Genomic DNA, 16836 nt, shown 5'->3' with positions numbered 1-16836 from the left:
GAAAAATCAGTTTATTACTCCCTCCATCCCGCCGCTTTAAGAGTTCCGATCAATTTTGGGCGTCCCACTTTAGGAGTCTCTGTTGAGATAAATTAATAAAAAATACCTACAAAGTGTTAAAAGTGGGTCACCAACATTCACTACAACTAATAAAAAAATGTTAAAAGTGGGTCCCAACATCCACTATAACATTTATTTATTAGACACTCAATTAAAAGTGAGTCCCAACATCCACTACAATATTTATTTATTACACATTCAAACATTTTTTTCTTAAAACATGTGTCCAAGGGACTCCTAAAGCGGGACGACGGAGTATTTATATAAGCCTTGGAACTGCTGAATTGGATATCTCCTCTGAGTGACGTGGCAGTTTAGAACTATTAAATATTTGTGTTTATCTTATGGATTGATACGATCGACTATTATTTTCTTAATTTTAAATCTTCATTAGGATCGCTTATTTTCAGCAAATTACGCAAGTAGACGATTTAAAGCATGATAAAATATTAGTATAACTATGTGAATTACAAACATAACAAAATTCATAATTTATAGTTTAATTTGAGATAAATCAGAATTTAACTGTAATTCATGATTTATTTGGCAGTTTTAGTTTTTAGGAATTTTAAGATAAACTATTCGTAACGTGTTTTGATTTAAAATTGTGGGTTAATATGTCACTATCTTGTACTCCCTCCGTCCCCTATTAGGAGTCACTCTTTGACCGGGCACGGGTTTTAAGAAATGTAAAGAAAAGTTAGTTGAAAAAGTTTGAAATGTAAAGAAAAATTGGTTGAAAAAGTTAGTGGAATGTGAGACCCATTTTTTTATATTGGTTTTATAATAAAATGTGAGTGAATTGAGTTAGTGGAATGTGGGACCTACTTACTATTTATGGTAAAAATAAAGTGTGACTCTTAATTGGGGACGGACCGAAATGGAAAAATATGACTCTTAATGGGGGACGGAGGGAGTACAACAATGATAGTCATCTGAATTTATGAAATATTCAATCCAATTATTGTTTATTCCAATTTATTAGTAATTAATTACGTTTGAAAAAACCTTTAAATACACGCGAAATATAAATCGTCACCGTGGCTTAATTAAGTCCAATTTAATTCTGGAACATAAAATTAGGACCATTGTTATAATTTAATTTGATGAAAACATATTTGGTAGTAGCATTTTTCAAGTTATATTAATATCACCACTTTCGTCAACTAAAATATTTATTAATGGTTGAAAAAATCCTTTTATATTAGGAGTGAAATAAATTTTTAAAAAAAAACCATAATTAATGAATTTAAGATAAACAGGAATACTTGATTATTTTATCCACTATCCATAATATTATAAATATTTCTACTATTTTCAAGATTTATCTTTAATTTTCCATCTTTCCAAAAGATTTTTAATACTTGTTCGGGAACAAAATGTACTGTATTTAATTGTATAACACTATGTTCAAGAAGATTAGGGAAGCTTTTTTATAAATGTGGCATAATAATATAAATACAAGTTCAATAAAACTCTAGATTATTCTATAATTAACTTTACTAATCCAAAACTTATTTATTTTCTTGTCTAGATTAATACTAAACCACTAAACAAAATTGGAACAGTTATTCTAAATTATTAATTACAACATATTATTACTATATCGAATTGATCGTCAAAAATCCTAAATTATCCGTTTTATAATCAGAATAGTAAATCCCTTCAAAGCCTATTTTTGGAATGTTACACTATGCAAATGTAGCATATCAGATAGTACTATGCAAATGTAGCATATCAGATAGTAAATCCCTTCAAAGCCTTTTTTGGGATGTTGCACTTTGTAAATGTAGCATACAGAACAGTAAATCTCGTCGAATCCTCGCTAGTTTCAGGCCCCGTCTTCGCCTAACATCAGCAGCAGTTAACAACACAGCAGAAAAACCGGTGTAGAGCAGACGCTCTCACACTCTCGGCCGATTTGAGGTGACCAAATGAAGCAAACTTCTTGATCTCTTCTAGTAAGGGATGACATATGGCAATGCGGTCACGTCTGCACACTTCAAATGTACGGCTTCTGACCAGACGTGTTTCACATCCGGGGAGGCCAATCTGGGCCGCTTTGTTTCTGAATCATGGCGGTCAAACAGCCATTCTTGATCATCAGTCTGTGGCCATTCTACTTCAGGAACAGTGAGTATCAGGCTCAAGTACTGCATATCTGGATGAGGAGCCTTCGTGGGGGTCTTGGCGACCTTCTCCTTTCTTGATGAAGAGTGTTTCCTCGACTCATTTGTATCTGGCGTTTGCACGGTCATTTTCCCTCCATTCTGCCCAAGTGGATGAGACGGTGGAACTTTTCTGTCAAAACTGCTGCTGGCCATCTGCTTTGCAATTGCAATGCCATTGCTAGTTTGGGACGGTTCCATCTTTCTTTGAATACAGACAATGTGGGGGGAGATGACGCCATTACTAACCAAGCGAGCATTAATTTGAACCCGACCATTCTGGCAAGATCCAGTGTTCCTTACATCATCAATCACCGATTGAGGGGATGAAAGCTTCCCATTCACCTTCTCCTCTGTTATAACATTGCTCTTCTCCACCACCCCTATGTTAATCGTATTTTGACAAGGACGGACACGATTTCCAGTTTGACCACCTTGAGGCGACACGATGGTATGTCTGGATATATTATTGGGTCGAACTCCACTGTCTTTAGCTAAAAGAGCATAAAATACATTAGCTAAAAGTAAGATAAACATCCCATAGAACTAAACTCACACACATAAGAATATCACTGAAAAGCAATCAGGAAAGTTATTCATGTACCTATCAATCACTGCAAAATTACAATAAAGAGACAAAAGCATGTCCAAAAAAAGGAAAGAACTCACTATGTAAGAAGCCATTTAACTCCTGTTTTGGAAGCTTTCCAAGGCAGTCATTGTTCTCCTTCAGAAGATCTGAGGGAATGTTGGATTGGAAGTCTAGAGAGTTACCATTACTTGTTTCTTGTTTAATCTCATTTTTCCTAGACCCTGTTAACTCCCTTTTCTTCTCCCTCTTCCCTGTTTTGTCCTCTGCTTTCATATTCTTATGTTGAAATGCATTTTTGCTAGGATCCCCTCCGCCTGTACCAATCATGCATCCATGTCCGTTCCTTTCTTTCCCCTCATCAACCCTTCTTCCCGACTCATCTGTTTCTGGCGTTTTTACGGCCATTTTCCCTCCATTCTCCACTAGTGGATGAGAGGGTGGAACTTTTCTGTCAAAACTGCTGTTGGCTATATGCTTTTCCATTGCAACGCTGTTGCTAGTTTGGCGTGGTTCCATTTTTCTTTGAATACGGACAATGTGAACCCTACCATTCTCTGTTTTTGTGTTATCTGCTGCAATTTGGCAAGGTCCAGTATTCTTTACCTTATCAATCACCGAATGAGGGAATGAATGCTTGCCATTCACCTTCTCATCTGTAATAACATTTCTTTTCCCCACCACCCCTATGTTATTAGTATTTTTACAAGGATGAACACCACCTCCAGCTTGAGAAGACACAGTGGTATGCCTAAGCGTATCATTGGGTCGAACTCCACTGTTTTTGTTCTCACCATGTAAGAAGCCATTTAACTCCTTCAGTTTTGGAAGCTTTCTCTGCCAGTTATTGTTCTCCTTTACAAGATCTGAGGGAATGTTAGAGTGAAAATCTAGAAAAGCACCATTACTTTTTTCTTGTTTAACCTCATCTTTCCTTATCCCTGTTAACTCCATTTTCTTCTCCTTGCCTTTATAACACTCTGCTTTTGTATTCTGATTTTGATCTGCATTCTTGCTAGCATCCCTTCCGCCTGCGCCAACCATGTATCCATATCCATTCCTTTCTTTCCCCTCCTCAGCCTTAATTTGGTTCTCTCCAAAACTGTTCCTACCATTTCCCAAACTCCTCGAATCAACCTGGAGACTTTGACCATTAGGCATCCCGCTGTGATCTCTCGGATCGTTAACAACCAACCTGCCATTACCATTCGCTTGCACCCCACCCAGCAAGCTGGCCTTTGACTTCTCCAAAATTGTAATTTTCTGAACCATTTGGCTGCCCATTGCTCCGTCATTTTTAACTCTATTTCCCAATTCAACGCCAGTTCTCTCTGGAACAAGGCTCTGATCATTTTGGTTCTCCAATGACCCTACACTTTTCTCCTCATCTTTACTCTTATCCTTCTTGTCTCTGTGTTTCTCCCGCTTCCGTTTCTTATCCTTTTTGCCTTTGTGTTTCACTTCACCCCTTTCCTTTTCCTTTCTTTCCTTTTTTTCTTTCTTCTTTTCCTTCCTTTCCTTTTTTTCTTTCTTCTTCTCCTCGTTATCCTTGTGCTTCTCGTGCTTTTGTTTCTCCTGTGATGATATCACGCGATAAGTCAAGATAGCATTTAGAGAAAAAAACAGCAAGTGGCTTACATGAAACAGCAACTGAAGCCAAAAGGTGCTTCTTATAACTTCAAGAAAAGGAGCCCATGACTTCTTACTAGCTCATTCTATACACTTTTGTGTTTGAAGAGCAGTAGAAAACATAGAATAAGACAAATAGAAGAAAGTTTACAGAAAGGTGCAACAGATTCTGCTCTTTTGGTTCGAAGGGAATTTCGTAAAACCATCAACTTTTTAGTTCACTAAACTTACCATTTTAGGTGCTTCACCATAAACATCCCAAGTCCAAACAATAGATATAACCCCTAATTCCCCAAACTATACAAGCACTCAGCTATCAAATCTATTATACTCGAGCTTTCATGAATCATGTCGAATTGCTTACTCTAGATTCAATGGTAACAAAAACTCATGATTGTTTTGTTTTAAGACAAACATCAAGTACCACACATCAGCAATGCAATATCATTCGAAACTTCAAATGCAAAGATATTGTTCAGCATATCAGCCAGTCTGATCACCCACACAAACCTCTGTGATCAAATCCACATCATCAGATCTTCCCTCCAACTCATATCGATCAGATCTTCCCTCCAACTCATATCCAGGCGGGGGGAAGGGAAAACACCGAGACATTGCAAGTGATAACCGAATGAGATTCAGTGACCTCTCCACCGATTAAACGCTTGCACTCATTTCCACTAACCGTCACCCTCTCACTGTCAAGATTCCAACACTCAGCAACAGAAATTGCTGGACAAGGAAACAAGACAGCACAAACAACCATCATGATCAAGTGATCTCAACTCCAATAACAATGCCAGTTCATATAAGAAGATCACCTGAATAAAACCCCAAACTTCAACCAACTATACCACACCATAAATGCACCAGACAACCTGCCCATTGAACAAAACTCTAATCAAGTACCACCACATCTCTATCAATAGCTACAAATCACAAAAACATTGCAGCACTGAAAAATTAGACACTGCCAGCCCTAGAATCCCATCCCAATCAACAATTTTAGCTAATTTTATGTTAAAAAAACAGAGCTGCGTAGCCATCAAAAGATTCAAAATCCAACCACTCTGACATTAACCTCGAGATTTTGGGGAACGAAAATCACATCAAATCAAAGCATCCGTGTGTATGAAATCATAATTGAAAATACTGAAAATCCGATTGAAAAACAAAATACGACAGCTCCGGATTTTTGGTTAAATAAGAAATAGGATCAAATAACCTAGTTTCGAGAGTTGATTTAAGCTTAATTTCAAAATCAACGAAGAACAGGAAGAAGAGAAATCTGAGGAAGGAATTCTCTCTCATCCCATACCTATCGTTCTCTGCGAAATTGTTCGCGTGTATAAACAAATAAGCATAATCAATTTGTGGTTTCTGCCACTAAGAGTGTTCAGTTCATGATCCTCAATTCAAATCCGGTGAGGATTCTCTCTTCAATTGTTAAAGGATTTTTTCCGCTGGTTTCTGAGAAAGGCGGCTTCTCAGGAAACCCCAAAGGAAGAACAGCAGAGATGTAAAATGGGGGTTATATTTATAGCGGATGAATGATGAGAGAGAATGATGGAGGAGAGAGAAACGTGTGTTTAAATGCAAACAACAATTTAGTAAACTCAATATGGGACTGATTATATGGGTTTGAATTCATCTAGTGCTTCAATGGCGGATTCAGTTGGGATCAGGATGTGAGTAATTTTATTTGTCGGCTAATGCAAGTTTGGAAATTTTATTAAACATAGTTTGTCGAGTTTTTGTCGATCGCTTAAGATGGGGACTTATTATGTGGGTTTCGCGGTAAAGTGTGAGCGGCGGGAATCGATGTCGGCTAATCTTATTTGTCGGCTTCTGCGAGTTTGGAAATTTTATTAAATATAGTTTCTCGAGTTGTTGTCGATCACTTAGGATGGAGAGTGATTATGAGGTTTTCGCTGTAAAGTGTGAGCGGCGGGGATCGAGCCGATTGATCTTATTTGTCAGCTAATGTGAGTTTGGAAGTTTTGTAGTCTTTCGGGTTGTTGTCGATCACTAGATGGGGCTAATTATGTGGGCTTCGCTGTAAAGTGTGAGCGGCGGGGATCGAGACCGACTAATTTTATTTGTCGGCTAATACGAAGTTGGAAATTTCATTAAATATAGATTTTGAGTTTACGTTCAAGAGTTGTGTTGTCACTTTCCTTATTTTCTATTATCAATTGCGGGGGTAGATATTAGATATTTATTTCGATTGGACTTATACATTCAAATTTTTTAGATTGAAATTTTAAGATAAAATTAATTTATGCAGTACTTCATTTGTTCATGATTTAGAGATCAACCACGAGTTTTAAAAATTATTCGGCTTTGTGAAGGAAAAAGATATGAAAAATTAATGAATGTATCTCACTTTTATAAGTTAATTTTATAATACAACGCAAGTGAAATGATTTGGTGAAGCGTGAGTTGTACTTACTTCAAAAATTGAATAAAACAGCTAAGTCTTTAAATCGGTACATTCCAAAATTTTAGAATAAGTTATAGACGGGGAAGTATTTTGTTGTGATAATAGAGACTTCTGCATAATGACTACACAAAATATTAAAAATTAGACACTGTTACCGGAAAAGAAAAGGATTAATATTACAAGTTGCATAATTAGATCGTGCAAATATCGCACAAGAATTCCATCTCTCTTTTACATAATTAGTTGTCGGAAAAGAAAAGGATTAATATTACAAGTTGCATAATTAGATCGTGCAAATATCAGTAAGACATCAATAAATCGATAGTAACAATCAGAATAATAAATTACTTGTATATGTCAATAATGTCATGCATATTGTTATTGACATGTCCATATTTAAGAAATCCATGTATTGTCGAAATAAATGAGTATTTCTTATCATTACATAATTAAGTAATAAGTAACAATTAGAATAATTAGATTACTTATGCATTTCATGCATATTGTGCTTAACATGTTAATCTTTAAAAAATCCATGTAGTGTCGAAATAAATGTGCATTTTTATTGTCAATTTGTCATTATATAATCACAACAATAATGAAAAGCTTGTGTCAAATCATTGATCATTCTATATTCATTTCAACTATGTCTGTTTATTTGGATTTATATATTTTATGTAGAGTTTTGAAATTTTAATCCGTTAGATTAAGTAAAAAATTTGCAAGAATTTGAAGATTGTTGATGTAATAAATATGTGGACCAAAATGCCAGTGAAATTATGACAAAAATATTCTATTCCTCCTTCAAACTATATATTTTTTATATGATCTATTAAAGTTCTACCGAGATTGATGAGAATATATGCTGTAATAAAATGCAATTAATTTGGAGTATACTATAATTTGCAAAAGTATCAATAAATAAATATTTTGTGGATAAAAAAGATTGATGCAAATAATTCCACACTTTCCATTTCCTTAAATGAATTGCGCTCAACATAATTGCAAGATTTTAATTAATCATGAGAATTGAGATCACTCCAATCTACAATTATAAGCTGTTTCAAACAGATTATACTAGTAGTAAATACCCAAAAATATATAAACGATAATTTAAATAGTCAAGACTCAAAATTTTTAATTTGGGTCAAAAAATTTCAACCTTCAAAGAGGAGATACAGATCATAAACATCAAGCGTTACATCTATACTATATCTATCTGTATCTATGCATTCATTCCTTATAATTGTGAAAGGGGAAAGAGTGATTCTTTACAAGTATATATATATATATATATATATATATATATATCTGGTATTGACAGCAAGAATTCCTTGTAAGAATGTATATCTCAGAGGTAATGACCCTGCTGGAAGCCAGCCGAGGTGGCCAGAAACGGCCGGTCCAAAATACTCGACTGGAATGGGGACATTGCGCACCCTGTTGACTGTGAAACTCCGATCGATGGAGTTGAAGCAGGACTGAAATCATCAAAGCAACAAGAGATGAATATGGGAAGTCCGATTATGCTTCGTGAAATGGAATAACAGAATGCGACTTCTGAAGCTTTTAACGAAAGATTTTCTTATAGTAATTTGAAGGTGTGGTTATACCTGAAAGATAGGGAAAGGGAAGGCTCCGCTGCTGATGTAGTTATTACGTGGTGATTAGTGGGAAACAGCGACCAGAACACTGGAAAGAAGCAGAAGCAGCATACGATTAACGTTTGACTGTTGAGGAAGGAGATACACAAAAATACGCTTTCAGAAGAAACTGATATGAAGGTAACCTGATTGTTGTGAATGTTCGACAAAACTGGGGCAGATCATCATATCCTGCAAGAGTAAACAAACTTATATAACCGAGGATTCTTATATTTCCTATAGTATTCTTTTATTAGAATAGGGAAGGAAGTAAAAATGTGAAAGTTAAGAAACATACTTCTTTGGCGCCTTGATTTGTGTGGACCGTCTCTACAAGAAATAAAGTTGCTCATAAGGATAACAGCAGAGTTTTTAGAAAGTGAACAAAGAATGACATCTTCAAAAGGAATTTAGGTGAAAGACGAAACTCGACATCACAGAATCAGGTGAAAGAACAATGAACAATAAAGGCTATGGACACCGTTACAAGCAATCATGTTCTGCATCCCAATGATATAACTATATAAATTGCCAGGAAAAAGTCAGACAGATCTGAACCTGTGGGACATGTATTCTTTTGTTCATACTTTGACATCATATTTTCCATTGTATAGTACTCCTACAAATGATTGATTCGTTATTATTGTTCTTTTTTACGTTTTGGTGTGTGCTTTCTAGAAACCATTGAGCTATGTTTTACAATATATCAGTTATGTTTTACAATAGACTGCTCCATGCTCCAGTTCCATGTGAGTGAATAGAAAGAATGAAAATAAAAGTAATAAGCGAGGCAGGATGAAAATGGCAATAACTATTAACCAAGAAAATTAACTCTTACCCAAGTTCGGAGCGCTGGGTTTTACTGCCAACGACAAGCCAAGAAAGCACTCATCAGTTGAAGTGCCAAAGGTCCACAAGTCCAATTCAAGATTAGGTTCAGATCCTACACATATTAGTAAGTAGAAAATCTTAGACATGCATACATGTTTGACAATATAAGACTGATTAGTATTACCTAGAGGTCCTAAACTTAGTTTAAGTGCATCCCCAGGTAAACGAGGCACCCGTTCAGAAACCTATAAATTGGCAAAAGTTTAGTACAAATGGAATAACTGTGCAACCTTGTGCAAACTAGGATTATAATTACATGGAAGAAGGGATGCTCCAAGCATTGATCTGCCGTTGGCCTCTTTGATGGATCCCACGAACAAAGTTGCTGCAAAGGAGAGAAGTAATGCATCAGGGATGCTTACACCAACCCAAAAATAGGACAGAGTAAATCAACATCAATCTACCTTAATCAAGTCAATTGCTTCCAGGCTGGCATTCGGAATCATATCAGAAAGATCGGCTGGTTGGATCTAATAAAATTGCCATTAAATAAAATTACCATTAATATCAGTTAAAATGTATGGAGCAGTAAATCTAAGCACGTAATAATATCAAGTGAAAAACTCGAAGAGGCTCACAGCTGAATAAGTGATATCGACTAATCGAGAAATGTTTTTAGCCTCTGGAAAGGTATTCCGCTCTGGAGCACCAAATACGCAGCATATCTTGTATAATTGATCAATTTCACTGCTCGTATATACAAGAGTTTTGCAAATTAAAACCAATACAATCGTTTGATACAGATATATTCAGAAACTAGATCATAAGGTTACCTTTCCCCAGGAAAAATCGGGCACGAAGTGAAAAGTTCAGCCAGGATTGCACCAACCGCCCACATATCTGTGAGGATCAAGCATTTGGAAGTCAGCCTAGAAGGGAGAAGAAAAACAAATTTTCCAAAACAAATCCTTAAGTGGGTAGATAATATATCCGTGGCTACTTAGAGCACCATTATCATTCATATCGCAGCCATTATATATAAAAAAATTATCTGAAATATGGTTGATTTTGGCACTTTCATACAAGTCCCATAAAGGACCCATAAAGATAATTGAACCAGCAGTGCAGCAAAAATTGAAAAACAGCTGAATTTAATAGTTTCATAAAGTTAATGTAATATAATGGCATGAGATAGTGACAGGCATGCATACCAATGGCAGGAGTATACGATGCAGATTGCAACAGCACCTCCGGCGCTCGATACCTTTCCAAAAAAGAAAAACATGCATTAAGCATCATAAAGACGGATCTAGTTAAAATGATATGGAAAGTTGTATTGATGTTAGCGTATGCCTTACCAGCGCGTAGATACATAATCAGTATAAGGAGGTGATGATGATAATTCTCTTGCCAGACCAAAGTCAGCAATCTTTATGGTGTTATTTGTAACTAGTAAATTCTCTGCAAGTATAGAGTTTTAAGAAAATTAGCATTGCTATAACAGGAAACAGAGAATGACAACCCATTATTTGAAATGCATGAATACCAGGTTTGAGATCTCGATGAAAATATCCATGTTTATGCACATGTGAGAGTGCCTGCAGCACCTGAGACATTAAGCCTCGAATCTCTTCTTCCGAAAGAGATCTTTGTTGATTTTTCATTATTTGGTAAAGGTTACATTCCTAGAAATAAAAGTCCATAGTCAAGAGGGTTTCGAATTGTTCTCATGCAAGTAACCAAAAAAAAGAATGTGCGACAAACTTTTACCATGTACTCAAATATGAAGAACAGCTCATTATTTTGTCTGACAATCTCCAACAACTTGATGATGTTAGGATGATTTAATCTGCGGAGCGACTGCAGTGAAGGGTAATAAAGAACTGTCAGCTATAATACACTTAAAGCACTCCATTGCAACCTTCCAGTCAGGTTCAAGTGATAGCATCAATTTGACTGGCATACCTTCACTTCTCGTAGATTTAAACATTCCTCCCAGGTATAGAACTTTCTCTTCATTCTTTTGACTGCAACCTGGAACAGATACCAGATGTTCAAATAAGGTACTTGTGTAAAAATTGTTTGGACTAGAGACAATAAACACGAAGGAGACAGAGCCTCACAATCTCAAACGTTTCATTATTCACGGCTTTATATACATTTCCACCAGTTCCATCACCAATTTCTTCCAATATTTTGTATCTGGAAAGACAATGGACAGAACACAGAAAAATAAATGCCAAGATTAAAGGGGTGCCAGAAGAAAGTCGGAGTACCCATATTCAAAGGAGCAGCATACAAGATCTCACCTTTCCATTATTCTGTTTTACAAAATTCTGAAAGCAGAGCTCAATGGATTTTTAACCACTTCAAAAACGTATCTACACTGTTCAAACAGTGTTGTTCAACTGATTGTATGCACACTTCTGTGCTTATCTCCATCAAAAAATACAATATGTAGTAAAGAGCTGGCTTTTCAATATAAGAATGATTAAATATCAACCAAAATGATATCAGCATGCTTGTTTGCAGCCTCCACTAGCTGCAAGCAACGGTTATCATCTAAAGCACAGCAACTGTGCCCTAGCACGCCCTTTCCAGCAATCGATGCTCAAATTTATCCACAATCAACACGAAGAAACTATCCACGAACCCAAATCTTGTTCAACTGCCAAAAAAGCAAGAAAGCGCGGCAATCAGAAAATCGTAGAATCTTATAACAAAAGCTAACAGATGATTCAGTAACCTAAATTAGAAACAGAAATACTATAGCATTTTGAAGACAGTAATAAACACATGTTAATACAGACATTAGGCAAAAACTATCCCTAAATTTGAGATTTCAGATCCTCTTGCCATAACAGTATAATTAACAAAATTTAGAATCACGCAGTACATTTAAAATTATAACTACAATAATTAATGAATTATCACCTTAAACGAAATTACAAAAGTAGCTAATCACACCATCTCAAAAATACGGTATAAAAAAGGCACAATCCAAAACTCCAACGACTTGTTCCGCCGTAGAGTGAGGACTAAACAGCAAAATTACAATCACGTTGAACAAAAACACAACAACACTCAGCTCGATCAACCAATTAATAAGGAATTAAATAGAAAAAAGAGTAACGGAATTACTATCAACAATCATTCAAGGAATTCAAATAGCGGCAGTACACAAACAATCAAAACCACAATCACACAATTTGGAGCAACGCCGCCGCCAAATTCCCCAACCACCGTCGCAATTAAAACCAAAAGCGTAGCGGAGAAGTGAGCTCACCTCATTAGAAACAATTGCACGCCAATGACCAAGGAAGATCTAGAGAGAGAAAAATACATGTATATTGCTTTTTCAGAGAGAATTTGGATAGTCGGATCAGGAATGCAGAAACAAGACGGAAATCGTTGAAAACAAGAGAGTGCAGAGAGAGAGAGAGAATTGGAGATACGTATAAACAGAAAATTCCGCAGAAGTAGCGTTGGGAAGAAACGAAAAGCATAAAATATGAAATAAATAAATAATTATTATAACATTATTTATTAATATTATTATAATATTGAGATTGTAGTTATTTTTTGTTTTAATTTTTATTGATTATAATAAATTAATCAGTTTATCTTTGGGGAGAATTAATTGTTTTTAAATAAAATATAACTAGTGGTGGGGAAAATGGATGATTGGTCCCCTGCTTTATGTAAATGACGAGATTGCCCTTCTGTTTGGCTATATTAACAGATTAGTCACATTCGGCCTTTCTCTGGGCTGGAAACAGTGGGCTGAAAAGCCCAATAAGTTGAATAAATATTTATGCTGAGGAAAGCAGATACAATGGGCTAAGGCCCAATTTGTTTTCAGAGACGGATTCGGGTGGAATCGAAGAAGGGTCGACCGACTCTATCTTCAGCCCATGAGTGTCAATAGAGAAAGTCCACTAACCGGTGTCGTCAATTCCACGACATATTTATCCATGGTTTCGTAAAGAGAACACATTTGGGGTTCAATTGTAAGTCATTTAATGTTATCTCAATTGTTTCACCTGTACACAAAATATCGTATTTTAATAATGTTAAAAACAATGTGATTCATAAAAATAAATACTTTTCTAAACGGAATTCTGACAACTAAACAACCAAACATGGCATTAGTGATAGTGTAATGCTCTAGTCCAATCTTCTTCAATTTTCTACGACACTTCAATATTCTCCAAATAGAGATCAAGAGGAATAAACTCACAGCTATTTGGGAGAGGAAACAAATGCACCAATTTTTGCACTAGTTTATCTTCAAATTATGAATAAAGTGATGTTGTTTCTAACTTAATCGGATGTTGTTGTTTTGTTCCACCGCCATATTCTCTACATGTATAAAACTGGTAGCCACAACATCCCATATATTGCCAGAAACAAGACGGATGAACTAATTGCAAATTTTGTAATTTATGATTCAATTTTTTAATAAACGTGGGACATATCATAATTTGATCATTTTTTTTAAATTTATTTGGTGATATGCCTTTGTAACTCTATAGTAATGGACTCTATAGTAATGGAGTGCTATTTAACCACTTCATTTTTATTGTATATTATCTTTTATTTAAACTTATTTTATACTGTAAAATTATTTTATAAATTCATAAAAATATCATTGTATGAAATCTGAAATCATATATATATAAAATAAAAAATAATTATTAAAAAAATATTAAATCAAACAAAGAAAAAAAAAACACATATACCGAATGAGAAACAATATTATTATTTCAAATTCTAAACTCATATAACCAAATAAGTTTATAAACTAAAAATTGCACACAAATCACATATCATTTAAATCACTTTTAGATCTATACTACAAAAGATCAATCACGAACACATGTCAATAAAAATAATATAAATATATATTAGAAGATAGCCAAATCGATCAAAATCATCAACAAAAATACAGCAAAATAGCATGGAATATACAGCAGATATGCATGCATTTAGCCGGAAAAAAAAAAAATACCGGTTGTATACCCTAATAGTATTCCTGCATCACCTACTTCCCGTGTAGCTGCTGCCACTCATACCACGTCAGGAAAGAAAATGAATAAGAGCTGCCACCAACCTAATATTCATATAGAGCGCTACATAAAAAAATTATACATTCGACACTTCACAATAGTACATGAAGAAAAGGAAAAAAAAAAATCACACAATTAAGCTCGACACTTCAGAACATAAATCACTTCCACCATAAAGACCTGCAAAGAGAACAGCATAAGCAACACGAAGAAGAATTTGAAAAGGCCGTGTTCATGCACAGCCGCAGCAAAGAGGGTCACCCCGTCTGCTACAAAGTACGAAATTATTTGTTCTTTCTCTAGCATCTCTAGTACTCAAAACTGTATTTGGGAGTACGACCGAAGAGTATAAATTGTAACCCTCCAATCTTGAACTCATGCATCATTATAAAGCATGAAACATGTTTAAGAGTTACTAATTGGTTTTGTTTTCAAGTCTTGCTTTTCTTCGGCTATATGTTGTTGTGCAACATTACCACTAACTATACCACTAATCCACTAACTATAGAAATTAAATAACCAATTAACATTTAATCACACATTTTGTTTATTTTTAATTCATAATATCTATTTTAAATGGCTATTTCCATAAATATCCCTGAAATCCTCTTATTTCCTCAGCTCTAGATTTTTATAGGTTTGTGAAATTTTCACTTACAAATATTACTTCAAAATTCAAATATTAAAAAGAAAAGAAAAAAGAAAAGAAAAGAAAGAGGTAGTTACATACTTGTCCATCATCATTCAAATTTCCGAATTCCCCACCCGCGCTCATAACCGCTTCCACCAACACAGAGTTGAATTTCAACTGCTAAGTTTCCGATTCCATTTTCGCCCAATCTAACAGAGCAGTCGCCGGAGAGAGAGACAGTTCAACTGGATTGGCGAATTCGTGGTGATATGGCGAGCGAAGAAGAGGATGGGGCATTCACCGTCAAATCCAGCGATCTGAAAAGAAGCCTGCGGGAGCTGGCATTTAGAGATGACGAAGCTATCAATCCTGAGAATTTGGCTAGGGCACGCCAAATGATAGCCGTGCTGGCGGAAATGGAACTCAAGAACGGAGCTGATTCCACCTCTGGATGCACTATCTCCTTCAAGGTGCCCGATCACTTCAAATGCCCTTTATCGAACAAACTCATGAGAGACCCTGTCATTTTACTTTCTTCTGGAGAGGTCAGTTTCTTCCATTTCTTTTTGGATTGTGATTCTCAATATCTTCAATTCGAGATTAATGTAGCCAATTTAATCGATTGTGAATGTTGATTGTTGTCAAATTTGGGCAGACCTACGACCGGAATTCAATTGAGGCGTGGATTAGATTGGGGAATGTTACGTCGCCTCTATCGCTCACGAGACTATCGTGTTTTGATCTCACTCCCAACGCCCTGATCTGCAACACAATAACTACCTGGTGTGAAAATCGTGGAATCAAGCTACTTGAAGGGAATTTGGAGGAAGGGGATGATGGAGGAGTAGATTTTACCTTAGTAGAACAACTACTGGATCAAGTGTCGTCATCATCGTCCCCGCTGCTCGAACGAAAAGCAGCTGCGAAGAAGCTGTGTATATTGACAAAACAGCATCCTTCTCTCCGGATTCCTGAAACTGCAGTGCCGGGGCTAATGACTGCCCTCTATCGAGCCGAACACCCAGGCTTACGGAACGACATCATCTCCGTGGTCTCAGAGTCGCCTAGCGTGATTAACTTGCTTGTCGATCATGTGAGGCTGTGGAAGGGGAATGTGCAGGCTAGGGCTAATGCAGCTGCAGCCCTTCATGCATTGGCTCTCGTCGACTCAAATAAGGCGCTGATACGGGAATGTGGCGGCTTGGTGGCCCTCATCTCTCTGTTGGAGAATGGGGAGGAGTTGGAAATGAAAGAAGCCGCCTCTGCAGTTCATAGCCTCTGCACCCTCCCTTCGAATAAGGAGAGAGCCATCGGAGATGGTGGAGTTCGAGTGGTCATGGAGAACATAAAGGAAGGAGTGCTTGTTAGTGAGATGGTGGAGATACTTGCCTTGTTTGCTACGGATGGCGGGGCAGTTACACGGATGAACAACCTCGGTGCAGTCCACTGCCTGTTCAAGATCATTAAGGAGAAACCTAATCCGCGGTGTAAGGAGTATTGTGTGGCTATCTTGAGCGCAATCAGCTACAGTGATCGGGTCTCGTGGAAGGAGGTCAAAAGACAGGAAAGAGAGCGCCAAACGATATCTAAGCTCGTGCTAGAAGGCACTCCTATGGCCGGCTGCATTCTTGCGAAGCTGAAACGGTCGGGTCTCGGCTTCTTCTAGGTGTTATCAATTCATTACAGGGGCATGTTTTTTTCACTTTGAGAACAAGTTTATTGGTGCATATATTGTTTTGTTCCTGGATAAATACTGTACTGATTGAGGATTGA

At 36.4% G+C, this 16836-nt stretch overlaps 3 protein-coding genes across 4 annotated transcripts; 1 reads left to right on the top strand and 2 right to left on the bottom strand.

Moving 5' to 3' along the window:
* Positions 1–1671: 1671 nt before the first annotated feature.
* Positions 1672–6061, bottom strand: LOC125188475 (uncharacterized protein DDB_G0287625-like). Of its 2 annotated transcripts, none has more exons than XM_048085333.1 (5): positions 5765–6061; positions 5268–5324; positions 4957–5144; positions 2898–4392; positions 1672–2722 (listed from the first exon to the last, which is right to left on the bottom strand). In XM_048085333.1, the coding sequence occupies exons 3-5, from the start codon at positions 5059–5061 to the stop codon at positions 2019–2021; spliced, it is 2304 nt and encodes a 767-aa protein (XP_047941290.1). In that variant the 5' UTR covers positions 5062–5144; positions 5268–5324; positions 5765–6061; the 3' UTR covers positions 1672–2018. The 2 variants fall into 2 exon arrangements, with proteins under 2 accessions (XP_047941290.1, XP_047941288.1); XM_048085331.1 differs by having other exon boundaries at positions 4957–5178; positions 5765–6060.
* A 1926-nt stretch (positions 6062–7987) lies between these two features.
* Positions 7988–12835, bottom strand: LOC125190412 (serine/threonine-protein kinase MHK-like). Its single transcript, XM_048087725.1, has 18 exons — positions 12650–12835; positions 11673–12031; positions 11487–11565; positions 11329–11397; positions 11134–11223; positions 10910–11048; positions 10722–10824; positions 10575–10627; positions 10197–10263; positions 10002–10110; positions 9828–9893; positions 9680–9748; positions 9548–9608; positions 9371–9475; positions 8831–8862; positions 8679–8724; positions 8503–8581; positions 7988–8370 (listed from the first exon to the last, which is right to left on the bottom strand). Exons 2-18 carry the CDS (start codon positions 11678–11680, stop codon positions 8241–8243), a joined length of 1305 nt encoding a protein of 434 aa, XP_047943682.1. The 5' UTR covers positions 11681–12031; positions 12650–12835; the 3' UTR covers positions 7988–8240.
* A 2497-nt stretch (positions 12836–15332) lies between these two features.
* On the top strand, positions 15333–16790 carry LOC125190042 (U-box domain-containing protein 9-like). The gene is made up of 2 exons (XM_048087242.1): positions 15333–15608; positions 15719–16790. The coding sequence occupies exons 1-2, from the start codon at positions 15333–15335 to the stop codon at positions 16727–16729; spliced, it is 1287 nt and encodes a 428-aa protein (XP_047943199.1). The 3' UTR covers positions 16730–16790.
* The last annotated feature ends 46 nt before the right edge of the window (positions 16791–16836 follow it).

This window comes from Salvia hispanica, chromosome 5, assembly GCF_023119035.1.
Source record: "Salvia hispanica cultivar TCC Black 2014 chromosome 5, UniMelb_Shisp_WGS_1.0, whole genome shotgun sequence".
NCBI classification, from domain to species: domain Eukaryota; kingdom Viridiplantae; phylum Streptophyta; class Magnoliopsida; order Lamiales; family Lamiaceae; genus Salvia; species Salvia hispanica.
Note: the sequence above shows the minus strand (reverse complement) of the source record. Positions and strands in the feature narration are given on the sequence as shown.

Excerpts from the sequence above, each read along its gene's own strand:
- LOC125190042 (XM_048087242.1), top strand. The coding sequence starts at position 15,333 with ATGGCGAGCGAAGAAGAGGATGGGGCATTCACCGTCAAATCCAGCGAT. Across the intron at positions 15,609-15,718 it reads TTTTACTTTCTTCTGGAGAG|ACCTACGACCGGAATTCAAT; the intron begins GTCAGTTTCTTC and ends AAATTTGGGCAG.
- LOC125190412 (XM_048087725.1), bottom strand. Across the intron at positions 8,863-9,370 it reads ACCCAGCGCTCCGAACTTGG|AGACGGTCCACACAAATCAA; the intron begins GTAAGAGTTAAT and ends TATTTCTTGTAG. Across the intron at positions 8,582-8,678 it reads CGAACATTCACAACAATCAG|TGTTCTGGTCGCTGTTTCCC; the intron begins GTTACCTTCATA and ends GCTTCTTTCCAG.
- LOC125188475 (XM_048085333.1), bottom strand. The coding sequence starts at position 5,061 with ATGTCTCGGTGTTTTCCCTTCCCCCCGCCTGGATATGAGTTGGAGGGA. Across the intron at positions 4,393-4,956 it reads ATGTGGATTTGATCACAGAG|GAGAAACAAAAGCACGAGAA; the intron begins GTTTGTGTGGGT and ends ATATCATCACAG. Across the intron at positions 2,723-2,897 it reads GTTAAATGGCTTCTTACATA|CTAAAGACAGTGGAGTTCGA; the intron begins GTGAGTTCTTTC and ends ATGCTCTTTTAG.